We start from the raw sequence: 27,146 nt of genomic DNA, 5'->3' as shown, positions 1-27,146 counted from the left end.
GACAATTGGGGAGGTAGTCTGGAGAAAATCCAAGCCAAGCAGCCCCTTGGCTCTGTCACGGGTTAGTTAAATGCCCAGGGGCCAGGCCAGCCCTCTCCCTGAACCTAGTTTCCTTCTTGGGCAAGTGGGACTTGGCATTTCCACTCTCCCTTCCACATCTGTTCTGCCAAGTACATGTACAGAGAGAGGGACAGGAAACGACATCATACGGGCATCTCACTGGCTACTAGCAACCTCACGGTCATTCCCGGATTTCCGCATTCACTGGGGACAATGCCTTAACCTGCAGAAAAACACCTGGATGACCGGGTGTCGCAGGGAAGGGAGTCCTGGGAGGGCAGGAGGCCTTCCTGCCAGGGCCCGGCTCACTCACAGTGGAGATGAAGCAGTGGTTGCTGTCCTGCTCCGCATAGAGGATCCAGTCTTTGATGAAAACGGAGATGGCCCTCAGCATGAATGACACGAACAGGTTCATGTGGATGAAATTGCGGGTGCAGTGCAGCTTCCTACGCCAGCAAGCCAGGGGAGGAAGAGGCCTTGAAGCAAGGAACCTGTTCCACCCCTCCACTCTGTGGTCTGCTTTGGGCCAACTCCACGGTTTTGTCTCAGGGGGTCCCCACCTTGCCACCTCCTTCCCACCTCTCTAAAGCCTCATTCACTGCCAGGCCTTTGTTGCCTGGCTCCACTATTCCGAGAGGCCAGACTTTCCCCTCCTGTGAGCTCTGTCTATCTAGGATAAAAGTGAGGAACATAGGTCTACCTTGCTGGTGGCCCTGGACACGTCAGTGGCTGTCTCTGGGGTCAAGTTTCCCATCTGTTAGCCTAGGGGTGGAGGAAATGTCCTTGCCCTCTAAGGGACCTCCAGGGCTGATATCCAGGGGCAGGGGTGGGGGGTGGGTGGGACAGAGAAAGGGCTCTGAGCTACAGTGGGCTGCACTAGCTCAAACACTGCTGGGGGAGGGTCTTACCGGAAACGACACAGGATGACCATGGCAGTGGTGAGGGTGACAAGGGATGTGCTGTAGCCAACTGTGTACAGGGCCTTGACTGACAGGTAGTAATAGTCCTGGAGCAAAGCACAAAATACTCAGCGTTCCACACGGGGCTTGCCCCAATCCCCCAGCCCCCTCAGGCCAGGGCTTTCCCACCTCGGGGACCACTACCCAGCTCCTCCTTTCTTTCTTGCCTCCTCCTCTCCCTCTACTACTCTGCCCCTCACCCCATCCCCCATGAGTTTTTTACTCCCCTCTGCAGCGTCTGTATTCTGCTGACATTCAGTAAATGTTGGCTAAATAGAGGGGCACCAACCAATCAGAATAGCCTTAGCCTGGAGAAGTGTCCAGGAGGCCCCCTGCTGAGCCCAGCATCAACCTTTCAGTTGTCGGGCCACAGGAAGGATGAGCACCCTAGCAGAGTAGCCAGAGAGGTAGGGGACATGTGGTGGGGGCTGGAGGAACTCAGATAGCAAACCAGATGCTTCTTGGCCCAGAATGAATGAATAAAAGTCTTGCCCTCTGTGTATCCGCCTTGGGTACACAGCAGGTGCTCGTGGACTGCCTGGGGACCTGAGCTTCCTGGAGTCCCAATAGGAGCCAAGGCCTTTGCTGGGAACACCCTGCCACGGACCTCCTCGGCTCCACCCCCACCACCTCCAGGTGGGGACAGATACTCACCTGGTCCCCGGTCTCTGATTCATATTCATCGAACCCACAAGCATCCACATAATGAGGGAACGGCTCCGACCATCCATCCTCAGTGCAGTTCCGGCTCACCACCCTCATGTCTGCAGTAGAACAAAAACTCAGTGAGGCATGGAAATGATTTAAAAGGACCCTGAAATTCTCACTTGAAAATTACTTCTTCAGTGGCAATTTCTGGAAACCCATATGCCCATCCGGGAAGCATGGTGACTGAAGGTTCACAAAATCTTCCACTGTCTGAGGGAAAATAGTGATTGCTGGTGCCCTTAAGCCTTTACACAAAGGACACTGGGGAGGACCAGGCACTGCAGATCTCTTAACAAGCGGTGAGGGGACCGAGCCAGGCTGAGTCCAGCCTCCTCCTCTTCTGGAACTAGCAAATACTCACCCGGGAAAGGCCTGAGCCCCTTGCCTAGGCCCTGCGTCAGCACTTGTCAAATTGCAATGGGCAGAAAAGAATGATGTGAGGTCATCATTGCAAACCCCGCTGTGTTCCAACCCCCAGATTCTGGTCCAGTAACCACCTCAGGTGTCTGTGATGTAGGAGCTCCTGTCATACATGGGGAGCTGCGAGCCTTCCAGCAGCAATATCCGCACAAAGGGGACACACGGCTTGCTTAATTAACAAGGACCAGACCTCCATTAACCTAGCACCAGATCTTATTAAGATATGTATTTAAGTTTAAAAAAAAAAAAAAAAAAAAACTTTTGTCTTCCCAGGTTTAGAGGTCTGTTTTCTGTCACTAATGCGCTTTAATTTTCTTTTGATAGACTTTAAAGGCCATTTTGCAGGACACCAAAGCAGAGGGAGTCATTTCCTGTCTACAGAGTGGAATCTAGATTGGTTTTTACCCCGCCTGGGGCCTTTTAGCCTTTAATGATTGCTCATTTCATCCTCCCCGCTCCTGACTGTCTGTAAGGGTGAACCACAGACACCCCATGGAGGGGAGAAGGCAAGCAGCACCCTCTGCCTCCATCCCTGCACTTGAGTGTGGCCCCAGGCTGTCCCCTGTCCCCAGACTGGCTTTCTGGGAACTTACCTGGTATATTAGGACACATGGGAATGTTTTTTTCTTTTACAGGATTCAGGGGCCAGAAAATTGTGTACAACAGGTAACATCTATGGAAAAGGGGCCTCCAGAACCCATGTTTCTGGAAGGATCCCCCTGCTGTGGCCAAGGCCACCTCTGGGGAGCTCAGGAAGGAGGAAAGGGCAGAGACCAAGACCAGAAAGCCCTCCGCACTTTTCCAACCTCATGTCCCTGCCAGTTGAGTTGGAAGAGCTGGGGCCAATTCTTTTTTACCAAGAGAGTCAGAAACATACTTCCTGGGACTCTGGGAAGCAGCAGAGGGTGGGTGACCCCTTCCATAGAAGACAGCTCTGCCCCGAGTGGGGGATTACTGGTTTCCATTGCTTCTCGAGTTTGGAGTCCTGTGACACAGGATGAGGAGGACGTCTGCCAGGCCCAGGGAAAGAAGGAGTCACTTCTGTCCCACATTTTGATGCCAAATTCTTTCTTCCAGCAAATCTATGTCAGGCTGTTACTGGCTGGCGACCTCCTTCCAAGTCCCACTGAAAGTCTGCATGTCCTGGGGGAATCAGGGCCTTGGCCAAGTCCCTTCTCATTTCTGGACCTCATCTCCTCTCTGCTTTGCCCACATCAGGGTGGTGGGAAGAGGAAAGGGAAGCTGTTTTGAAAAGCAATTTTGTAAAAGTGTCCTAGAGGTAGAAGCCATTTCCTTTCTTTTATTTTCCTTCTTTCTCTGTTTCTTTTTATAAGACAGTGTGGGCACAGAAGCGTGTAAACCATTTTGTTCAGAACTATTCCACGAATTTGCCACTCTATTGTTCTGATGGAAATCTCCAGAAGATGGAGTACTCTCCAGAATGTCAAAAACTTGTAGTGGCTGTGCCTACTTCACTAGGCTATTTTGCCCCAGCAATTTCATAGGAGCACAGAATTTTAGGGCAGTAGTTCTCAAAGTGGGCACCCTTCCCAGACCAGCCCATCAAGCAGCAACTGGGAGACTGGCTAGAAATGAACATTCTCAGGCCTCACCCCAGGCCTACTAAATCAGAGACTCTGGGGGGTGGGGTCCCGGAATCTGAGTTTTTATAAGCTCACTAGGTGACAGATCACAGTGAAAGTTCGAGAACCACCACTGCACCTTTGGAAGTTCCAAACTATCAGGGGCCTTCTGATCTAGGGGATCTGTACTTGGGAGTCCACAATGAAGCTTTGAGACATCTGCACTCCCGGAAATTATATGCACAATGTTCTATCTGAGCACACGAGTGCAAGTTTCCCTGGAGAAAATCCACAGCTTTTTCAGAGAAGGAGAGCGACCTGTCAAAGATCACACAGCCACAGAAAGGCACTGACTGCCCTGGAATAGGGGCCCCCAAGCTCACGTGTCAGCAGGTGCCCTCCCTCCAGCCAGCCCCTGGTTGGCCCCAGCTTACCCATAACCTCACCTGAGAGATCCAAGGAGTTACTGTCAGGGAAATCGAACTCTCCTGCAAAGCACAAAAGTGGGCATGAGTCAGCACACACAGCCATCCACGTGTGGGGCCATGCATGGTATACTCTCCACCCTGGTAGCCCAAGGCCATCCCTGGTCCAGACGCCAGAGGTGGGGTCTTGGCCAAAAGGCCTCAGCGCACATGGCAGCCACACACCGCTCTGACACACCATGCCTTCTAGCATCAATCTCATTTGCTTTGTATTTCCGTGATGCTAATGATGGCCCATGACTCAGTTCTCCCCACTGGGCAACAGGAAGTGGAAACGGGATATTGTCAGGAAGGTGGGAGGGCCTCTGGACTGGGAGGGGAATGGAAAAGGATGACTGGCCCTTTTCCAGAAAAAGGCAAGGAGCAGCAATATGGGTCCCGGCCTTGGGTCTCTTCTTTGGTCTGCAAGCCTCCATCTCAGACCCAAACCTATCTCATCCTGGATGAGCCCAGGACTTCATCCTCAGACATTTTTTTTTCTCTCTCCTGACTCTTTATTCTCACCTCCATCCTTTCTTATCAAGAATCCCCTGCTGGCAATGAACCCTCGTTTCCTTTCCACTTCTCAAAGTCCTGCTTTTAACACGTAGCTGACATGCCACCCTCTCCAGGAAGCCTCTCCGGACCTACTCATTATCCCGCCTGCATACTGCATAGCGAGGTCTCCCATGCTCTCAAGCCTACCCTACATTTCAACTTCACAGCCACCGAGGATGTCAGTATCTACGTGGGCTCACACACACATTCAGGCCTGTATGTATGCTTGGGCACATGGGTAGGCTCGTTTTCCAACCCCTCCATGCGTGTGTCTCATACTCCCAAATCAGCCCGTGAGCACCCAACACCAAGGCACCTGTGCCTTCCATCTGCCTGTGTCCCCCACCTCCCGGATGGCCAAAGGTGGCTGGTGTGGGGAGAACCTGGTCTCTGATAAGCCTCTGCTTCCGCCCCCACCCATTCCCAGCAGTCAGAACTGGGCTCTCGCTGGATGGACAGATGGACAGACAGATGATCAGCAGCCTGTCTTCTCCAAGGTTCCTCTTACCAATGGTTTCCATCTCCCACACTGAAACAGAGAAAGAGAGACAACACAGAGGTGAACAAGGGGGCTAATGGTGAGTCTGCTCTCACTGGGTCCTGTCGATTTCCTCCCTCTCCTGCTCCCTACTCCCAGACTCTGCTGGGGACCCAAGGCCATGAGGACTACAGGCTGGGGGTGGGCCAGACACGGGACCCAGTTAAGGAGAAATGAGAGGAGGAGAGAGATTAGTGCTCTTGTATCTTCAATAACCTGCAAAGCAACAACTACTACAGCGAACAGATTCAGCCTTGGAAACTGCAAAACAAAAGGAGAAATGCCATTCTCAACTTTCTAACTATTTAAGGCAAATCTCACTGATCCAGCTTTGTGAACAGAGATGCTAAAAGGCCCTGCCTTAATGAGCCATTAAGAATCAGGTGTAAATAACACATTCATCATGCAATTGCCAGAGGGAGGGATATAGTGTGAAGGTCTTAAATCTTAAAATCTTAATTTACTGCTGATTCATGTTGCCTTTTTTGTTGTTGAAAAGCAGCAGTCTTGCCATGGTACCTGACTCAAAGTGGATGTGTAAGAAACTTCAAGTAAACGATGAATGAGAGGAATACGTGCACGGAGGAAGTGATGAAGGTGGTTTCCATAGGAACGCATCAGAGATGCGGCTGAGTCACCTGCGGTCACCACACCTGATGCCCCGCCATGCACATGGTACCCCACACCCCAGCGCTTCCTGAGTTTGTCTCCTCTTTCAAATTCATTTCCTGTCCTGCTCTGGGTCACGCCCAGTCCCCCAGTTTTCAGGATGAGACAGCCCAACTGCCACCCTCCCTCTGGGCTGGCAGGTCTGGAGGTGGGAGGTGTGGCTGAAAGCTCCACAAGGGGAAGTGGGGGGGAGGGGAGGTGGGGCATTATAGCTAAACCCTGCTTCCATGGTCTTTGCATGGGGCCTTGCACCCCAACATACTGCCACCTTCTGCAAGCCCCTTCCCCTCTGGGCAGGGTCAGGGATGTTGTAGAGTAAAAGTCCCAAGAGTAAAAGAAAATATGCCTCTGCCTCTCACAGACAGGGTGGGGCACGGAGGTAGGCAAGACTCCCTAGTGGATTGGAACTTGGAACTCTCCAGTTCTAGAAGGACATTGGCCTAAGCCTTAGGCAGGTGAAACAGGAAGCTGAGGGCCAGGTGGCAAGGTCCTGTGCATGACCACACAAGTGACTCAGATCCCTCTAATCCCTCCATCCTCCTCTAAACAAGGTTCCAACCCAGGGCTCAGCAGTCAGTGGGCCAGTTCTCAGGATATCACCTGCCTGGAGTCCAGCCCTGCTTCCTCTCCCTGCCCCCACTACCTTGGTGCCCTGCTTCCCTTGATGGCCACAAGGGGTAGGGTGAGGACCAGGGTCTGGCTATAGGCCCCTCCCAGAGTCAGTGTGGACTGGCTGGACAGCAGCCTTTCTTAGGAGCTACAAGGTCCTAGCTGAAAGGTGGGAACTGGCCTGGAAAGCCCAGCGGACTCACCCCCAAAGAAGAGATCTGCATGATCCCCTTTTCCTCAGACCCCTGCCCTTGGAGATGTAGTCATTAAGGCCTTGTGCCTTTAGGCAGAGCACTGCCCCCTCTCCTCTGCCTCCTGTCCTTACATCTTTTTTTTTTAAGTTTATTTATTTTGAGAGAGACAGAGACAGCGTGAGCAGAGGAGGGGCAGGGAGGGAGGAGAGAGAGAGAGAGAGAGAGAGAGAGAGAGAGAGAGAGAGAGAACCCCAAGAAGGCTCCACATTATCAGCGCAGAGCCCAACGTGGGGCTCAAATTCACAAACTGTGAGATCATGACCTGAGCCAAAATCAAGAGTTGGATGCTTAACCGACTGAGCCACCCAGGCACCCCTCCTGTCCCTACGTCTTGAGTCATACAACTCAGCCACTGCCCACCCCTAGGACTCTCAAATTGGTCTGGGGCCCCTGAGTATCTCCATAGCATGTCAATGGCCCCCCAAGACCTGAAACACAGACATGTCCCAAACTGAGCTCTTTGTGACAACATACCCAGTATCTAAGTGGGTATGTGAGTGTGGACATGGGCGAAGAGTCTTACATCCAGCTGCCTAAGGGTGTCTTGTTGTGTGTCCATATCTGGGTGTCTCTCTGAGCCTCTGAGCATCCCTGCATGAAGTATATTGATAGTAACACCAACTAACATTATTGACCATTAAAATGTGTCAAGGCCTGGACTGAGTGACTACCACATGCATTCCTCCACTGATTCCCCAGTCACTATGCCACATTCCCATTTGACAGACTAGGGACAGAGGGGTGAATTGCCTTGCTCCAGGCCCCACTTGGGTAAGTGATGGAGCCCACATCTGAGAGCACATTGCCTCACGCATACGGCACATCTCCACGTCGACCTGGGGGCCCGGTCTGCAGGTGCCTCCGTGGCCCCGTGTGGACCAGGGTCTGTGGTTTCACCCTCCCACCAGTATGGGAGCTCTGGAGTGGGGAATATCGGCCTTCAGGGTGTCCCAGGTAGGTCGGGGGCCCAAGTGTGGGGAGCAGACTAGACCAATCGAGGCCTAAAGAGGTCCCAGGGGGAAACTCACTTTGGTCTGGGTTGAAGATTCGGAAGAGTTCAGGGCAGCTGACGAGGACCATCTCCCCCACACGGGCAGGCTTCCAACACGTGAGGTTGTCCCACATCCCGGGGCAGCCTGTGCGGAAGAGAGCCGTGGTGAGGGGGGCCCAGCCCCACACATGCACACGCACCACACACACCACACACATGCACACATACACCCTTGTGAGCCAGGCCCTTGCAGTGGGAGGGAAGAGTTTCCTGGAGGGAAGGTGAGGCTTACTGTGTGAGGCAGGGCTCAGCCTCATCCCTGAACACCCCTCAAAGAGGAGCTGGGACATTTAGGAGTTCCTGGGGTGGGGAGGGAGCGCTCATCTGACTTTGCATCTCCCACAGCCCCACGGTGCTGGCAGGACGGCAGGGAAGAGAGAAACAGAGCAGCAACAGGACAGGGCGGGATCAGTAAGCATGAGAGGCCGGGGGTCTTTACAGCAACCTCCCATCATCTCGCACCAGCTCCCCCCAGTCCTCCAGGCCTCCACTATCACTCTGGGGGCCAGCTTCAGCTCGGCCTCCTTGGTGGGCCTTCCCTGCCCCTAAGGGGAGGGCTGGGAACTGGCTGGCCTGAGGGTGCTGCTCCAGGGCCGCACCTGCCTTCCAGATGGCGAGGCTCTGACACCTGAAGGAGGAGGGCAGAGGCATCCAGGCAGAGGCCTGCATGGCCACGGCCCGGGACTGTGAAGGGACGCAGTGTGGGGGCAGGGGGGACACGGGCCCAGTTCAGGCAAATACTGAGAGCTGGAAAGGGAGGAGGGAGCAAGGACAGGCTGAGGGGTGTCTGGGAATCATCCAGATTTGGGTCTCACTGGACATGCACTGCTGGGAGCATGACGAACTTGATATAATTTGATATTATTTGACGAACCAGATATTATTTGGGGGCTCAGCAGACCCTCCTGCCCCTCTGCCCACCATGCATCCTCTCTCTCCTTCCAGCTCCCACACTCCCTGTGGCCACTTTCTCACCTCCCTTCATGCCCCACCCTTTCCTGACTCTACCTCCCTCTCCACTGAAATGTCTCTGGCCTGGGCCACCAGCCGCCCACAGCCCACCTCGTCACCCTGGCAGGGCTTGCCCTGCTGACCCTGTGTGAATGCAGGTGCTGGCGGCCACCCTGGCCCTGGCCTCTCCCCTCGGACAAGACCACTGGTTCATGGACTTAAGGACAGAGCTACACACAGACAACCTCCCCATCCCGAGTCCTGCACTCCCTGAAAGCAGCCTCCCGTGGCTGGATATCCCCAGCATAAAGGGTCCGGGGCAATCCAAACCCAGCATGTCCAAGACTCAACTCAGCATCTCCTACTAAAGCCTGATCTCCTGTCTCAGCCCCAGCTAGACACCTAGACTTGATGTCGCCTCAGTTGACCCTCTGGCTAACCTAGTCGTCTTCAAACTTTAGCAAGCACCCTTAGCCCGCATAATTAGCTAAATCTCTCTTTGTAAATCTGTAGATCACGCATTTTTTCTTAGAAAAGAACAGAGCCCTTCTGCCTGTCACCAACCTGGCCAACCTCCTAGCACCATAATGTTGTCTTTATAGCTGGCACCATCGAGTGGGCATGTAATCAAGAAATGTAACAGACCACCGCACTCCCTTAACTGATTAACTGCCCTATACCCATTAAACAAATCCCTGTTGGTGGTGGGGGTGGGGGTGTCGCCTCGGAGGCTCAGCTGGTTGAGTGTGTGACCTCGGCTCGGGTCATGATCTCACAGTTCCGCGAGTTCGAGCCCCACATCAGGCTCTCTGCTGTCAGTGCAGAGCCCGCCTCAGATCCTCTGTCCCTCTCTCAGCCCCTCCCCACTCATTTTCTCTCAAAAATGAATAACCATTAAAATTAATTAATTAATTTAAAAAATAAAAAAAAATCTCTAGGCCAGGCAGAAAACTCAGAGTTGGCCTTTGGACAAGGCTGCCTTCTCCCCGGTGGCCTTTGGACAAGGCTGCCTTCTCCCCAGTGGCCAGCTTCCTGAACAAAGCCTATATTCCTTTCCAATCAAAATTCATCTCTTGAGCATTGGCTTTTTGAGCAAAGGGTAGCTGAAGTTGGGTTTCGGTAACAGACCACCCTTGCTAGGTCTCCTTCTCCTTCTTGTTCCAGGTCTAACTGAACACCATATCCTGTTGGTTTGAGTTCCAAATATTTGCGGAATCCATGCCCTATTCTCCATCCCCCTACCCCCACCTAGTTAAAGGGCAACCTACCTTTCATTGGGACCATAGTCTCCTCCACCCCACACAGCTGTGACAGTGATCTTTCCAAAAGGAAGATCCAGCCTGGTCATACAGCCCACCCCACCTCAAGTCCTTAATATGGCCCCCAAGGCCCGGCCCTCACTTTCCCCTCACTTTTCCCCTGGCAGTTCACCCAGGGAAGGGACATGAAGTGAGAAGGGCATGGAGGAGGGAGCCCCAGGGAATCCCACATTTACCAGGTGGGCAGTAGAGGTACATGTGGTGATGTAATTCCTAAGAGGGGACAAAGGTGGAGGAGAGAGGTGGCTGCATGGGGCGGGGGGGTGGGGGTGGGCGGCGGGTCTGACAGCAGAATACAGTTTCAGGAAGAGACCCACATCCTGCTGAGGGGTCTATAAATAAGGGCTTTAGAGAGGGCTTCTCTACCAGATAAGAGACAGCCAGTGGGTGACCCACAGTGTCCCACCCCACAGAGCTATTGTGACAATTCATGAATTCATACATGTAAAGCTCTTAGAACTCCAGGCTCACTCAATGCATGTTCACCGTTGTTACTGTCATTAATTTCATTATTTCAATTAGGTGTCCCTGAGAATCATTCCCCTGAGACAGGCCCAGGCAGGGAGAAGCAGCAGAGCCCTGCAAGGTGAGGAGAAATGCCAGTGGGGTGCCACCAACAGGTCACAGAGGATGCCTGGGCAGGCACTAGCTGGGACAGGGGGTCTAGGACTGGCCTCATGTGCTCCCAGCCTCTCTGTTGGGGCCCATGACAGACTTATGGGAGGCGTTTGGACAAGAAGGCACCCAAAGCTTCCAAGTGCAGAAAACCCAGTCTCTCAGAATTCAGATCTGACTATTTTGGAATTCACACCCAGTCACGTTGGCATATAGTCTCCTGCTCCTGGAATGACCAAGCTTGGGAGCTGGAAGCACCATAGAAAACTCTGAAAGGTAACAAACCAAGAAGACAAGGACACTGGGGCGAGAGGGGAGCAGGGTCCCAGGCCTCACTGGGACCACCGATAATATCCAGTGATCGCCGATTCCTGTCCACCCTTCACAGCAGGACATCCAGCCGGCATGTGGCTCCTTATGACATCATGTCCTTGAAAGAGACCCAACAGCACATCTTTGGCTGCCACGGTCCATGCTGATGGTGGAATGGCTGTGGAGTGTGGCTGTGTCTGGCCCATGCCCTAGAAGCCCCAGCCAACAGATGTTCCCTTAATGTGGAACATTAGGCCCTGGCAGTGCCAGCTGCTACTGCCAGCTGACATTCCCAAGGTCTCAGACCACTCTAATTTCTCTTTTTGTTCTGTGTGTGTGTGTTTATTTATTTATTTTGATAGAGAGCGAGCATGTGCAGGAGGGGCAGAGAGAGAGAGAGAATTCCAAGCAGGCTCTACACTGTCAGTGAGAGGAGCCCAATGAAGGGCTCAAACTCAGGAACCCGAGAGATCATGACCCCAGCCAAAATCGAGAGTTGAATGCTTAACTGACTGAGCCACCCATGCGCCCCTCAAGCCACTTTCAATAGAGGGAGCATAGTCCTGAGGGCTGAAGGGCAGGGAAGGATACAGGGCTCAGGCAGAGGTGCCAGGAGGGGAGAAGGTGGAGGCCAGAGGTGCACAGACATGGTGGGAAATGCATTCTCTGTCCGGGGCTGCCCTCCCTGGCCCCATTGCCCAGACAAACATCTACCAAGGGGTATCTGCCAAGGTGTGCGACCCTTCCCCGTGGCCTGCCACACTATCAAAGCCCTCCTCGTGCCTCCTTAGGCTCCCAGCATGGTTCCCCTCCAGGGACTAAGGGTCCTAGGAGCAATTCCTACAGCTTCAGGGCAGATGGAAAGACTAGAACTAAAATCCGTAACTCGATTTTAGTGACAGAGCCAGACACGCTCCACAAACTGGGCCCAATCCCAGTACCTGGACTTAGAAGACTGTAATATCATGATATAATAAGAACTATATGTTTGGTCTTCGTCCCAGGTCCTAGGCAGAGCTCCTAAGTCCTTGGAATTTCCTCAAGAGGATGAGACTGTCTTTTGTTATTCATAAGCCCCTTTCAACAACTCCTGAGTTTATGCTAATGAGGTGACTCTTGGCTGCTGTGGCTGGTTGCCAGGGGAACCAACCACGTGATTTCAGCCGCACCCACCAACCTCAGAGGAGGAGGGGCTAATCACCAATGGCCAAGGGTGTAGTCAATCATACATACATTACAGAACTTCCATAAAAACCCTAAACAATGGGGTTCCAAGAGTTTCTGGGTTGGTGAACACATCCACATACTAGGAAGGTGGTGCACCCCAAACTGCACAGGGACAGAAGCTCCTGCGCCTGGGATCCTTCTGGACTTTGCTCTGTGAACCCCTTCGTCTGGCTGTTCATTTATATCCTTTAGAGTAAACTGGTAAACATGTTTCCCTGAGTTCTGTGAGCCATTATCACAAATTATTGAACCTGACAAGGGGGTCATGGGAACCCCCAATTTGTAGTCAAGTCAGACAGAAGAGTGTGTAACATGGGGACTCATGATTTGCAAAATTGGTGTGTGAAGTGGCAGGGGTGGGGTGGGGGGGCAGTCTTGAGACTAAGACCCTTAACCAGTACGGTCCATGCTAACTCCAGGTAGTTAGTATCAGAAGTGAATTAAATTGTAGGGAGACCACCTGAGTCCCACAGAAAACTGGAGAATTGCTTGGTGTGGAAAACTCACAGACACAGTTCTCCTTTAGGGGAGAATGTCCCTGACCCCATCGGGAGCTCACAGACCTCTGCCCACTGGGGGCAGGAGGAAACTCCAGTGGCCACATCAAGGCTTCCCAGAATGCCCATGCACACTTCTACAGCTCCCCCTCTCAGCCCGTCCCTGAGGGAGGTGGTGTGGGCTCTGATGGGGCCTGCTCTGAATCCCCGCCCAGAAACCCTTTCTGGGGAGATGAGGAGGATAGGATCTGGGCTCTGGAAAGAGCCTTGAGTTTCTCTAAGTAAGGACAGCAACTCGTTTTCCTCCCACCCCCACAGAATATATCCAGCTTCTCTATCCCCATCTGTTCGGGATACCGAAACACCTTTTCTCCTTCTCTTCTCCCTCCTCCTTTTACCCTTTTCTTTCTTCGCATTCTCCCCTCACCCTCCCATTTATTCTCTCGTTTATTCAAGAAACTCTGTGTCTGTTATGAGTCAGACGCTGCAGAGCAATACAGGAGTGAATAAAACAGCCCTAGTCTCTGCCTGCACAGAGCTTATAGTCTGGGGGTCATGACAAACATTTTGCATTTTATGCTAAATGCTAAGAAGAAGGCTCAGATGATGAATTACCTTCCTATGCTACTGCAACAAAGCAGACTCAGTGACCTAACTGCCCCAATTTCTTACGGTTCCGGAGGTCAGAAAGTCCAATATAGGCGTCACTGGACTACAATGGAGATGTCTGCAGGGCTGCGTTTCTTCTGGAGGCTCTAGGGTGAGTCCATCTCCTTGTCTTTTCCAGATTCAAGACATTCTTTGCCCTGTGGCCCCTTTCACCATCTTCAAAGCCAGTAGCAAAGCATCCTCAAATCTCTCCTTCTCTGACCCTCCCGCCTCCTTCCTTCCCTTATAAGGACCCTTGTGATTATATTGGATCCACCTGAATAATCCAGGTAACTCTCCCCATCTTAAGATCCCTAACTTAATTACACCTGCCAAGTTCCTTTTGCCATGTGAGGTAATACATTCACAGGCTTTGGGGATCACGACGTGGACATCATTGGTGGGGGCATTATTTTGCCTCCCACAGATGCGTTTTAAGACAAGGAGTCACATGGTCTGATTCAGCTGCGTGGGAAGGTAATACATTTCAAGAGAAGCAAATCAAACATGGAGACATGTCTGTTAGGATATGGCAGAAGTCCAGGGGATGGCGGAGGGACTTGATGTGGAGCCAGGACAGCGGAGATGGAAAGGCATTCTGTGTGTAGGTGAGCTGGAAGGCAGAACGGATGGGCTTGGTGACAGACAGGCCAGACACGGCTGGCAAGTGCACTCATCCACATTATGCGGCTGAGTTCTCACCAACAGTATGTGGAGGTGACAAACTGCTCTCAAAGGCTCCCCTCACATAGTCCGCGCCCTTTCTCTCCCTCTCCCTTCTCTGTAGCATCCTTGGAGGCCACACGTTGAGGGTGGCAGTGTCCTGAGATGGAAGGAACCCAGATCTCTGAACGACTGTGCAGAGTCAAGCCCCACCTCCCACCTCTGCCAATCACACCGGCCTATGACGTGTGCAAGCAATCAAGACTGGTGTGTGCTGAGTCTCTGCAACTTTAAGGTTTTTTTTTTTTTCGGTTGGTTGGTTTTTGGTTTTTGTTACTGCAGCAAGAAGTCTAGGCTACCTTGACTAATGCGGTGAAAGAGAAGGAGGTACCAAGGATGCTACCTGGATTTCTGGCTTGAGGGTCTGCGTGGCTAGAGAGGTTCGCCATTCCCCACAGGGGAGAGAACCGGGTGAGAAGCAAACGGTGGAGGGTATTGGGCTGCGGCTCAGGAGTCTCGTTTGGAGCGCGTTCAGTTTGAGGTGGTGCCAAGAGCCAAGTGGAGGTAGATTTCAAATAGGCGGTTAGATAAAAGTCCAGAGTGCAGAGGGGAAGTCGGAACTGGAAGCAGGGAACGGGGAGCGGTTGGCACAGGGGTGCGTGGTAGGGCCACGGACCTGGATGACAGGTCCCGTGAGGCGGTGTGCATTAGAGAAGAAAAGGGAAGACAATAGGGCCTGGCCTCAACAGAAGAAGGCATGCCAGCATTCAGAGGAGGGGCTGGCAAAGAAGACGGAGGAGGGGTGGCCAGAAACATAGGGAAAACCAGACGTTAGTGACATAGCAGCCAGGAAAGCAGGCTCCAAGGAGGACACAGTCAAGTACATCATACACTGCTTCCCTCCCCTCCTCCCCCCTGCAGAAGAGGTCAAAAATCAGAATGGCTCCTATCCCCTGCGAGAGTTCTTTGCTTTGACGCCCCCAAGCCTCCCGCTTCACCTTTCCTCTGGTTCCCCAATTCTACGAAGTCCACCTGTGCCCTCCTGGCTCAGTCTGCGCACCCCCACCCCCCGCCCCAACTCAAAGTCTCTATGGCACCAGGTCAGAGGAATTCAGACACCTCGAGTTTCCTGCTCCAGGGAATAGCCCTGTGCACTCTTGGGGAGCTGCTCCCACTAAGACACTGCACAAAGCAGCCAACGAGAGGAAGTGCCTTGCAACAGCAGGAGGGGAAAAGACCACTTGGGCACACTGAACAGAGAGAGAACACAGGGCCATTAGCCTCAACTGGAACAAAATAAGGAGCTAATCGCAGGTTGTCATGGTGATGATTTCGTCCAGTTCCCCACAGTGCTCAAAACCCATGAGACCAGGAGCACCAAAGGGACTCAGACAAAGACGCCGTCCTCCCTTTGAGGATGCTTGGGTATTGTTAGAACAAGCCCCTCATTTTAGCACACAATTCAAGGGTAAAAAATGATTCGATTTACTGCAATTTACTTTACAGCCAATATTTCTGATCCGTAAAATGGGGACCAGCTGTGATCTCAGTGCAAGGGGCATTGGGGGTTGGGGACTGAAGATGCAGCCCTCCCCTCTGGAAGTCAGTGGTTCTCGAAGTGGGGACCCCAGACCAGGAACACCATAGAGAACTTGCCAGAAATACAGATGTTCAGGCCCCACCCAGCCCCACTGAGTCAGAAATTCTGGGGCTGGGTCCAGTAATTCTGTGTTTTAACAGCCTTCCAGGAAGTTCTGATGCAGGCTCAAGTGTGAGAACTACAAGACTAAAGAAAAACCAGTTTGGACAGAAACGGAACCCTTTGTCAGACAGGGGCAGTAAATTCCTCCGGGTGAGGGTCCCTGTAGACCCCACTTCTCATGCTGAGGGCCCATTCAATCTCAGAGCAGCAGGGAGGTACAGTCAAGAAGCTGATCTTGCTCCTGGGGTGAGGAGCCTGGGCCCAGCCCTGAAGTGGCCCCCCTTCCTCCGGGCCTCTCCTCTTCTGGTGAGAGTGGAGGTGGGGGCTGGGACGCAACATTTTGCACCCAGGACAGGCCTCAGGGACTGGATCAGAATAGCAACAAGCAGGCTTTCTCATCTTCCCTCCAAGCCTCCTCCCTCCTGCCCCAGCCATGGCCACCGTAGGCCTCTTCCATCTTTTCCAGAGTAGGGGGCACCCCCAAGGAGGACCACACCCAAAAAGCCCACTGAAATGCAGAGAGGGCCTCCAGGCTGTGGAAGCCCACAGCCCTGCAAAGGGGAGGTGCTGGCTGGACTCACCCTGCACGGGCAGGCCACTTGGGCTGAGCAAGGAGAACAAAGCCACCAACCCAGCAGGCTGCGCCTGTGACTTGTGTGGGTCCCGGGGACTGTCAAGAGTGGAGACACCGTTCCCACGCACAGGAGTCCTTTCTCCTTCTCTCTGGGCACAAGAGCACTGCGGCACAAAGGGCACCCCCCCAGCTAGAAGGGCAGACCTGGGTCCTGTCCCAGAGCTGGCTCCGGCCTTCTGTGTGACTCAGCCAGTGACTGCCACCTCCAGCCTCGACCTCTCCCTGTGTCATGTGACAGAGCTGGACTCAGTGCTGTCTCAAGCCCCATTGAGCTTTCAGGGCTTAGGATGAGGTACAAAACCATTAAATATAGCTCCTCAATAACAGCCTCAATAAACATCTTTAAAACACACCAAGGACGCTGTGAACAAAACCACGTAGTGGTCTGTGGCCTGACCTGTATTTTCTAGCCTCTTCAGCTGTCTGCTGAGCTCCGGTACCTTTCCCCGCTACCCCAATCCCACCCCTACATCTCTCTGTCCCTTGGCTTCTACTCCGAAGGCCACTCTGTGCATTACCATGTCCTCTTTGGGGTGTCCCAGGGACAGACAAGGATTTGACCAGAAACAGCTGCCTTCGTGGGAGCTGCCCACAGCCCCAACCACACACGCACAGTAGCATGGAACAACCTCACCTCCAGCAGACCAGTGTCCTCCTTCCAATGCACTCACTTCACTGGATTTAAAAGATGATGGGGAAACATACGAAATACATATAAATATATTTCTAAAACAGGTCAGTGCATTACTGTGAGTTCACAACTCACAGTTACTGGAACAAGCCGACAGATCTTTTTCCATTTGCAAGTGCATCGTGCGCTTAGGGACAGAAGGGGCAGGGGAGGGGCAAAGAAGGGGTGCAGCGAGAGGGCTGGCCTCTCTCAGTTCACCCAAGCATGGACTGGCAACCCCATGCCAACTGCCAATTCTCCGTTACATCTGACTCTTGGCTAAGAATGAGCTCCCAGCCTGGCTTGCTTGTGCTCTGGGACCTGTTCCCTCATCCAAGACGACGTGGGCACCCCGTGGATGCTATCCTCTGCCCACACCAATGGTTCTCAAACTCGGATATCCTGTAGAATCATCTGAAGGCTTTTAACACATACTTTTAATAACCTCCCTCCCCCTCCCTGCCCCCAAATGCTGATCACATGGGCCCGGGAAGGGCCTGGATATCAGCATCTTTAAGTGCCCCCCGGGGTTTCTAACGCACTGCACACAGCACAGAGACGAACTGCTGCCTGTATTTCACAAGCAGGCTGAATCGGAAGGTCCAGCAGCCTGGCTCGGCTGCACAGCAACAAGGATGCCGCAAGGACCTGAGGCTCAAATGGAACACACGGGGGAAATGAAGGGGCCAGCAAACTCTCCCCTGTCTGCTGACAGCAAGACCGGTGCTCTCCCAGAACTTCGACACTAGAAAGATGCCCAGAGGCCACATGCTCTGAAGCCCCCTGAGGAGGGGCTCTTCCAACCTCAGCTTGTAGGGAAAAACTCTGCTGACCACGGGCCTGCAGTGAACCGTGCTGGACTCTCCTGGGTCTCTCCTTCCACGGCCCTGGCGCTGGGGCCTGGGCAACCCGGCCAAGCGGGTCACTGGAAGCTGAGGCCTCATGCTATCCTGGCCCCTAGAAACACAAATGCCCTTTAGCCTTTTTGTAGCCAAGTGAAGTACAGGCCTCTGGGGGCACGTTGAAAGCCCTCCTCACCTACCTACCTCTCTCTCCAGCCTCATTGCAACTTCCTCTTGCCAAGTGATATTTCACTGCACAAGGCAGGAGGGTGTGGTTCCGCACCTCTTCTGAGCCACACAACAATGTAGAGGTTAACAGCAAGGACTCCAGAACTACCAAAGGCACACGCCGGCCCCTCCTTCCCTGGCTGCGGGACTTACCAGGTAACGGGCTAACAAGCTCACTTCTGTGAGTCTGCGGAGCCTCAGCTGTAAAATGGGAGGGAAAACTCTGCCCAGCCCATGGGTGGCTGAGGTTACGTGAGCCACACCATGCAACGATGTGCGTGGGAAGATTCAGAAGCTGCCCCTGGTATTTAAGTGCCAGCTGTTACGGTCCCCACCCACCCTACTCACTGTTCCCTTCCTACCTTTATCGGGTCATCCCCCTCCTGGAGGTCTCTCTCCCCTTCCCATGCTTCTCCATCGGCCTTCTGCAGCCTGGATCTGGTTCCCAGCCCCTCCTCTGGTCTTCCAGAAAACCTTTCCAGATTGTTCCAAAATGTACTGCCCTGCTTCCTGCAGAGATTTCCACACTTCCCCAGAACTCAGATCTAGCAGAAGATGGGAGGGACACCCTAGAGGCAGTCCACACTGTAAGATGACAACTCTAAGTAACTGTAACATCTCTGCCGAGTACTCAGCAAATGTCACATGTCACCCTTAGCACTCTCCACGATTGGCACTAAGTGCAATAATCTTATTTGATAGATATTATTTTCCCCTCCATTTTGCAGACCGAAAAATGAAGGTGTTAAGTGCCCTTCACAAGGTCACTTGGCTGGTGATGGGGACTAAGGCCTCAGGGTATCCTATCCTTCTTCCGAGGCAGTGTATCCCAGTGGTTGAGGGCACAGAATGCCTGGATACAAGTTTCACTTCTGCATCTTATTGAACTGTCTCTAAGCAAGGTATAAAACCTTCTTGTGCCTCAGTTTTCTCATCTATAAAATAGGGGTAATAATAGGCCCTACCTCCTACGTTGCTGCAGAGGGAGAAGAAAAGCACTACCACAGTGACCAACACATGGTAAGTCTTTGTAAATATTGACTATTAACATGATCCATCCCACCCCCACATTTTAATAGAGAATGTTCTAAGCCACAGAGAAAGAAAGGGCCACAGAGGTGGTGGTCCGGCTGGGCCCTCAGCCTCCTTTTCTTTTCCACCTGTTGGCTGCCTTTTGACTTTGCTTAATAAGGTTTCAGCTTATCATGTGAGTTGAAAGAATGAGTGAGTGAATGAGTGGGTGAACGAAATAAACGAGAGTGACTGAGAGTGAACGAGTGAGTGAATGAGTGAGTGAATGAATGAGTGAACAAATAAGTGAATGAATGAGTAAGCAAATAAGTGAGCAAATGAGTAACTGCCTGAATAAGAGAATGGGTGAGCGAATGAATGAGTGAATGAATGAATGAATGAATGAACAAATGAATGAGCAAGTGAAGGAATGAATGAATGAGTCAATGAATGAGTGTGTGGGTGGATGAGTGAATTTCTTCCACAGACCTGGGGTCCCTCACCCAAGTCCAGTTTTGAGGGTGACCTGTGGTGGGTCCTGACTCACAGGGCCCCTAGGACTCTCAGCCAGACCCTCTCTGTAGCCCACCCCCAGCCACCCCCTCTCTGTAGCCCACCCCTCCAATTCAGGGTTCCAGATACAGGAAGTTACCAATTCCCCTCCCCCTCCTCTTGCTGCTGGGGTCCCCTCAGCCTAGAATGTTCTTGCCACTCATCCATCCCTGGGCTTTCACCTGCCATCACGTGTCTGCTCCTCCCTAAGCCTAGCTTACGGGTTTCAACCTCAGGAATCACCTGAGGAGCCTTTAAAAATCATGACTATAATGAGCTGTGGTTCTGATTTAATTGGTTTGGATTGTGGCTTGGGTACATTTTTCTAAAAGCTCCTGGTGATTCTGATGTGCAGCAAGGTTTGAGAACCAAGAATCTGGTTTAAATACCCCCTTTTCCATAAATCCTTCCCTATCTTCCCCACAGAGAACTCCTTTCCCCCTCTTCTGAGCAGCACTGTGTGGGGGACAGCGAGACCCCCTCCCCCCACTCCCCCTGGGGAGGGAGTCCATCGCTACATCTGTCTCACTCATGCTTCTTCTTCAAGAACACCCCTGTGGGCAGGCCTTCATGTCCTTTCCTAACCCAGGGCTCCACAAATTGCTGTACAATTAACCTGCACCCCACCCTCCACCTCTACTCTTCCCTCCTGGATGCTTCTCATTGTTCAACCCCAAGTGTATCTGAGACCTGCCCTGGGCTGGGAAGCAGGGCACCTCAGCCTGATACCCACTCCCACCCCTGTGTGGTCTAAAGAGTCCCTGCCCCCAGGGCTCCCCACCTCCCATCTCCTGGACTAAAGGCTTGGACCAGATATTCATTTGGTTTCCTGCAACTGTTGTGCCCATTTGGGACCCCTGCTTCAGCCTCCCTGGATGGCGGGGCCTAGAATCCACTTTCGGCCTTGGTTAGGGCTCAGCCAGAGCCCGGCCCGGAGGGAAAGGCCAGCATGGCCAGGAGCAGCTTCATTACCAGTTAATGTTCACTGACTGTACAGGGAGCTCAGCCCAGAGGGACCGTTACATTTAACTGGGCTGCCGATTAATCAAGTATTTAAACAGATGGTGCTCAGAAGAGCTCCTCATAAATGGGGAGGATCCAGAGGGAAAAGTGGAGCCCTCTAGCCTGGGCAGAGAGCCCAGCCTCCAGCAACTGAGGTGCAAGTGAGGTCGGCAAGACCTCCAGGGATGCCCCCACCCCCAAATCCCCAAGCTCCCACACAGACCCTCTTCCTGGCCCCACTGGGACTCAGGAAGCTGAGGGTGCCTCGGCCCCATGGGCCTCAGTGTGCCATCTGCAATGGGGAGTCGGGAAGGGAGGGTTACACAGACCCCTGGTTCTCAGCCAGGGGTCATGCCACGCCCTCAGGACACTTGGAAAAGGTGCAAGGGATTTTGGGTTGTCACTGGCATCTAACGGAGAGAGCTCTGGCTGCTAAGCATCCCGCAGCGCACAGCCCCATCCAGCACCAGAAAGCAGTACCCACCCCCCCCCACCCCCGCCCCGCCACAATGCTAACGGCAGCCCCAGGAGAAGGACTGCAGCCAGGAGTGGGGTTCCTCCTTCAGCCTTGTTCTCTGGCTTCTGATGGAGTGAGCAGAGGAAGAGGGAAATGACCCCACATTGCCTGCCCTGGGTGCCCAGGTGCTCTCTGGCTCGGCCACTGGCAACAGCTGTGTCCCTGCTGCCACCAGGCCCGGGCTGCTTGCTAATGAGCTCTCTAACGGCAGCTTCCCAGCTCAGACACCAGCCCCCATGGGAAAGAAGTGGCCACAGCCAGCCACCCAGAACAGCCTCCTCCAGAATGAGACATCCAGGGCAGGCTGTCTCCGAGGAGGGAAACCTGAGGGTCCTGCCCAGAGCAGATCCAGGACACTTCGCCCTGAAGGGTTTTCAGAAGGACCCAGGTACCTGAACCTTCCACAATTCTCTACAAAATGGCCAGAGGCTGGGACGCCAGTTTCCAAAGGTTGGGCTGGATACGCTGGGGACGCCAGGCCTTCCTCACCACCCTACTCACCTGGGAAGGAGTCATTCAAGCCCATCAGGTCGTTCACCCTCTGGATCTTCTCCAGGCACATGGCTTGCTCCTTCTTGAAGATGCAGTCAGAGTGCATGGCAGTGACCTGCGAGGGACACATGGGATGGACGGTAGGAGCGAGCCAGGAGGTTCATGTACAAGCCCTTTTACCTAAGCCCCAGGGGCAGTGTGTGAGGGATGGGGAGCAGAAGCAGGAATAGTGCCAGAAAGATTTCCAGGCCAGCAGGGGCCCCAGACTCCACTTTACCACAGATTCCCTGAGGCTCTTCTTCACCAATTCAATGTGTGGCCTTCGGTGGACTCCACCCCACCCTGGGTCTCAGTTTCCATGTGTTATAATAATATTAGCAAACACATATATAACACTATATTACGCACATGCGTTATTCTGTCATATGCACGTACACCTCAAGAACACTACAGAGTAGGTACTATTTTCATCATTCTCCATTTGACAGATGTGAATCTAAGCACAGAGACATTAAGTAACTTTTTCGAAGTCACACAGCTTAGTACACCATACAGCAAGGCTCTGAACCTAGAGCAGTCTGGCTCCAGAGACCACGAGGCTATTGGTGTGCCTTAGGGAAGCAAGTAGGGGGTGGGACACAGAAGGGGCTTAGAAAGCTCATCCTCTCTCTCCTCTGGGGACTCAGAAAGGAAGTGCACTCCCAGGGGCGGCAGGCAAGGGAGCAGTGGTTGCATTCAGCGGGACCTACTAGCTGCTCTCATTTAGTCCTGCCAACATTTTACAAAAGCAGAAACCAAGACTCAGAATATTAAAAAGTTCCTGCCCAAGGTCACACAGCCAGCTAGCGGCAGGTACTACATTTAAGCATAGGACCAAGTAACTTCAAAGCCCATGCATTACTATCATGACAGCTGTGTTCTAATGCTATCACTTTAACTTAAAACTCTGGGGCAGGGATGGTTCTTCAAAGGGATGTCTGCAAATATGGAGGCAGGCACAAGACATGTTGAGGGATCCAGTCTAGTCTTGACTATTCACAGATGTGCAGGCTTCCGGGGAGAGAGGCAAGCTTCTCCATGGTCACGCAGTAAGGCAGGAAAGAGGCAGGACTGGCATCCAGGGCTCCGAAAACAGCGCATCCACTGCTGGTCTAAATTCCCAGGTTGAGAGGCAGAAGCCAATGCCTAGGAACCCTCCTCCCTGACCCTTCCCGTGTTCAGGAAGAGGCATGAGCAAAGAGCAGGCTTCTGAGCTCTAACCTAGCAGAGACTCATGGGCTGGGGACTGGGATCAAAATACTTTCTGCCGCTGTGACTAGGGCCCCTGCATACAGTCAAGCAGGTTGTATACTGCACAACCCTAAAGGTTGCCACACATGTCACCAACATAATAGATTTATAAATTGTGTCACAATTTCTGGCCAAATGAGTACAGGGTCTTGAGGAAGGGGCACCCTTTGTAATTCACACAAAGGCACTGAATGGCCCAGTGGGGGTTCAGGCAGAGACACCAGCCAGGTGAACTGAGCTTGGCTAAGGGCATACAAAAGACGCAGCTTCTTCCCTGGGATGAGGGTTCAGATGAGCCTGGGGCTCCAAATGATCACAGAAGGGAGGGTCCTGGGCTCTTACCACAGGCAGCAGGAGGAAGGCAGCCAGAGAGGCCTGCAAGATGCTGGCCATGACGCTTCTCAATCCGGAAGGAGGCTCAGGCCAGCACTGCTCGCCTCCCACTCAGAGCAGCGCTGGGCAGCCCCAAGGTGTCTACAGGCTAGAGAGAAAGGAAGGCATGAGTCCCGTGGGTCCAGTGGCAGAGGAGGGGCAGGGACAGCCCTTCCTCTTGACACCCCCCCCTTACCTGTAGCAAGGCTCTCAGTCTCCAAGGGTAACCCACCCCCCGCCTTTGTCCATGCATTCTTTATTCTTCTATCAAACAAACACCTGCTGGGCTCCTACTCAGTGCTAGGCTCTGGGGACACACCGGCTCAGGCCCCCATCAGACTACCAGAATGGTCTGGATGGCTTTCCCCTCTGCAGGGGATGACTGTCTCCCCCTATCTCCCTCCACTGAGACAGAGTTTTATCTGGCACATGTGTGCCCACCCAGCAGGGACATTTCTTGGTCCCTCTTGCTCTCAGGTGCAGGCATGCGGTCAAGCTCCCACCTACGGAATACAGCTGGCAGGGCCACGTGTCACCTCTGTACCACCTGTCCATAATGCAGCACGAGCTCTCCGCTTCTGCACCTTCGCCCTTTCCCAGTGCTGGACCCTACAAGCCTGGAAGGCCTACCTAGCGCCGGACTGCTACGTGAGAAAGAACCTCTCGCCACAGAGGGTCACTGTGTTCCAGCTGCCGAGCCTGGCCCGCTAGCAAACAGAACCTCCTTTCACCCTGCCTCAGCCCACCTGACCTCCAGGATAAAGCCTCTGCCACCGCGACATACAAAACCAAGTGAGTGCTGAAAAGCATGCTCCAAGGGGGGAGGCTCTAGAGGACTGGGGCTGCTGGTGGGCACCAGACAGGGTACAGGGAGTCAAGTACGGAGGGCATGGGAGCCCTGGAACATTCCCAGGGGAAGAGCCTGGTCTGCTTCTCAAATCAATCGTAAACGCATATTCCTTTCAACCTTGCAATTCCGCATCTGGGTATCTGTTGAGAAATATTTACACTTGCCCAAAAAAAAGCACATGCAACAGTATTCACTGCAGCATGGCTTAAAATAGCATCAACAGCAAAAAGCGAAGCAACAAAGCATTCATCAAGCAGGCACTGTTAATAGGTCCCAGTAGCCATGCAATGGAATACTACACAGTAATTTAAACATTGTTATTTTTATTACTATTAAATTATTAATAATTCCATAGGCCTGTGTCAGGGCCACCACTAACCCATAGGTGCCTGGTTCAGAGACCCGTGGGGGCTGCGTCCTTAGTCACTGCATACACCCCCCCCCCACAGTGGCAGAGCTGCCGTTACCCCAGTTCCTTTGTGCCCCTGGCCCTCTGCGCACCCACGCATCCTCCTTCTCTGCTGGCCTCTCCAAGCGCAATCTGGTGACAAGCAAGTACCCAAAAAGGAGAAAGAAAATGAGCCACAGGAATGTGCAACAAAAGGCGGCCCTGTCTTGCCCGCCTCTTGCTCGACCTACTCAGGGCCCACTCAGAGATGTTGAGGGAGGCCTTGGGTATCCCCAAGATATGCTCTGAGAGGCCCCGGGGGCCCTGAAGGTGCTGGCACAGGCTCTCCCTCGCGGGCCAGGAAGGACTGGGCAGGCTGGGGAAGCGCTGATCCCATCATCCCCAGGCGTCCCGGGGCACCAGCTGTGCTGGACTCGCAGGCTTTAATTTCTGCACCCACTCCCAGGGCCCTCCACACCTCTGGTGATCACGGGCTGCTTCTGGCAATGACCTGGCACTGGTGGTCCCCAGAGGGCTCAAGCACCTGCACCATCCGTGGGAGCCTACAGCCTTGTCTGCTGAAACAGGAGCCGACACTCCTGCCCGCCTGGCTGGAACAGAGGCATGTCTGGCCCCCTGCCCCTCAGCACATGCTGCAGGCTGTCCCTCTCTCGGCCAGCGGAGGGCTCAGAGAAGCCACCCTAAGGCAGAAAGCCTCTGAGATCTGAGCTGCCTCTTCCGCACCGACAACAGTGTCAGACAGGCTGGAAGGCTGGTGAGATGTGAAGGCAGGTGGGCCTCCACCCCGGGCAATGCCAGGTAGCCCCAGCACCTGCATCAGCCCTTCTGGCGGGGGGCCAGCAGCCTCAGCCTCCGGCAGCCAGCCATCATCTAGACCACATGCTTCTGTGGGTCTCAACTTTCTTAGCCAAGAGGAAGGTGACTCCTCACCTCAGCTCCCTCGTGGCCAGCAGGGCCCAGACAAGAGCCAGAGAAGGGAAGTGAATATACAGCCCGTGTCGCCAAGTGGACGTAGTGCTCCTTCCTCAGGGGCCACCTCTCCTATACTCCCAGCAAGGCGCCACCACAAACATGAGCTAGCTGCTGCTTCAGCCCTCTTGGGGGAGGCCTCTGCCCTGGGGCACAGAGCGACGTTCCTGGAGGAAGACAGTGGGCAAGAGCACTCAGAAGTGAAAGCAGAGAGCTCCCTGCTGTCAGTGACACCCTGAGACGGCAAAGGCACCACCAGCTTCCTTCAGGATGGGGCTCCCACAGGCGGACACTTGCTTCCTGCTCCCCGATCCCCGACCCTGGTCCGCAGGTATGCTCACACTCAACTGGGATGCCCACAGAACCACTGAGGAGCATTTAAAACTACCCCTGGCCTGGGGCGCCTAGGTGGCTCAGTCGGTTGAGCATCTGAGTTTTGGTTTTGGCTCAGGTCATGATCTCACAGTTCATGGGATCGAGCCCTGCGTCAGGCTCTGTGCTGGCAGTGCGGAGCCTGCTTGGGGTCCTCTCCCTCTCTCTCTGCCCCTCCCCTGCCCGTGCTGTCTCTGTCTCCTTCAAAATAAATAAACAAACTTAAAAAAAAAAATACCCCCGGCCCAGCTGAGTCAGTCTCTCCGGGGCCAGGGCTCCGACATCAATGTTGTTTACAGCTGTCCAGGTAACTCTCACGTAGAGTAGGATTTTAAAGGCCTTGTTTTGACCTTTATTAGAACGAAGAGAGCTGGTCCGGAAGAGCAGGCAGCTTTCACGGCTCTGCTTGCTCTAGGGGCAAGTGGGTGGTAGCAGGCAAGCAGAGAATGAGTTCATGTTTGAGAGCAGGCTGATTTCTGATTATCTCTGCTCTCTCTCTCTCTCCCTCTCTCTCTCATACACACACACACACACACACACACAGGTTCACGGAGAAGAGCATAAACACCTGTCAACCCCACAAAGAGAGATGTTTATCCCCAGGGTACCCACTGGAGGCATCAGTACACCGCCACGTGTGGAATACACAAAGGTGGAAGCTCCTTCAGGGACTGCCAGACAACTCCACGCACATTCACACACTCCTTCACAGAAATGCAGAGGCACATTCAGAATGCAGAACAAAGGTACGCACAGATGCGACCACACAGCATTGCAGAGATTCACGCGTGTTTATCAGATTCTTGATCTGTGCCCCAATACACACACTGATTCTGCAAAGGCATCCGGATGTACAGAGGCAGTCAGAAATGTCTGGATTCAGGCACGGGCACACACGCACAAACATGCGCACGCTCACGCGCTCGCCTGGGGACACCAGACTTGCAGGATGCTCACGCCTGCTCTCCGCAGGCCAGCTCCTTCCTCGGCCACAGCTGCGCTGAATTAAAAACAAGCTGGAGCAGAGGCCCCAGCCCAACCATCCCCCAGCTCTGCTTTGTCACCAGGCTGCTTAGGCGATGATGTGAAGCAGCCCAGTGACGCAGGGTGGAGGGGCTGGGGTCTTCTC

The 27,146-nt window shown here is 53.4% G+C and overlaps 1 protein-coding gene across 7 annotated transcripts in view; it reads right to left on the bottom strand.

Annotated features, from left to right (window-relative positions):
- Positions 1 to 27,146, bottom strand: part of ADCYAP1R1 (ADCYAP receptor type I) — a 100,042-nt gene that overhangs the window by 23,919 nt on the left and 48,977 nt on the right. For all 7 annotated transcript variants that reach the window (XM_053896961.1, XM_053896960.1, XM_053896962.1 and 4 more), the window contains exons 2-9: positions 23,388 to 23,526; positions 21,765 to 21,870; positions 7,851 to 7,958; positions 5,261 to 5,281; positions 4,177 to 4,218; positions 1,674 to 1,783; positions 969 to 1,066; positions 374 to 506 (exon numbers count right to left, since the gene is read on the bottom strand). In XM_053896961.1, the coding sequence (XP_053752936.1) occupies positions 374 to 506; positions 969 to 1,066; positions 1,674 to 1,783; positions 4,177 to 4,218; positions 5,261 to 5,281; positions 7,851 to 7,958; positions 21,765 to 21,870; positions 23,388 to 23,438 (669 nt within the window). In that variant the 5' untranslated portion in view covers positions 23,439 to 23,526. The remainder of the gene's footprint in view (positions 1 to 373; positions 507 to 968; positions 1,067 to 1,673; positions 1,784 to 4,176; positions 4,219 to 5,260; positions 5,282 to 7,850; positions 7,959 to 21,764; positions 21,871 to 23,387; positions 23,527 to 27,146) is intronic.

This window comes from Panthera pardus, unplaced genomic scaffold (genome assembly GCF_024362965.1).
Source record: "Panthera pardus isolate Hobbes unplaced genomic scaffold, ASM2436296v1 HiC_scaffold_8, whole genome shotgun sequence".
NCBI classification, from domain to species: Eukaryota; Metazoa; Chordata; class Mammalia; order Carnivora; family Felidae; genus Panthera; species Panthera pardus.
The sequence above is the reverse complement of the archived record's forward strand: the minus strand, read 5'-3'. Positions and strand labels throughout refer to the sequence as shown.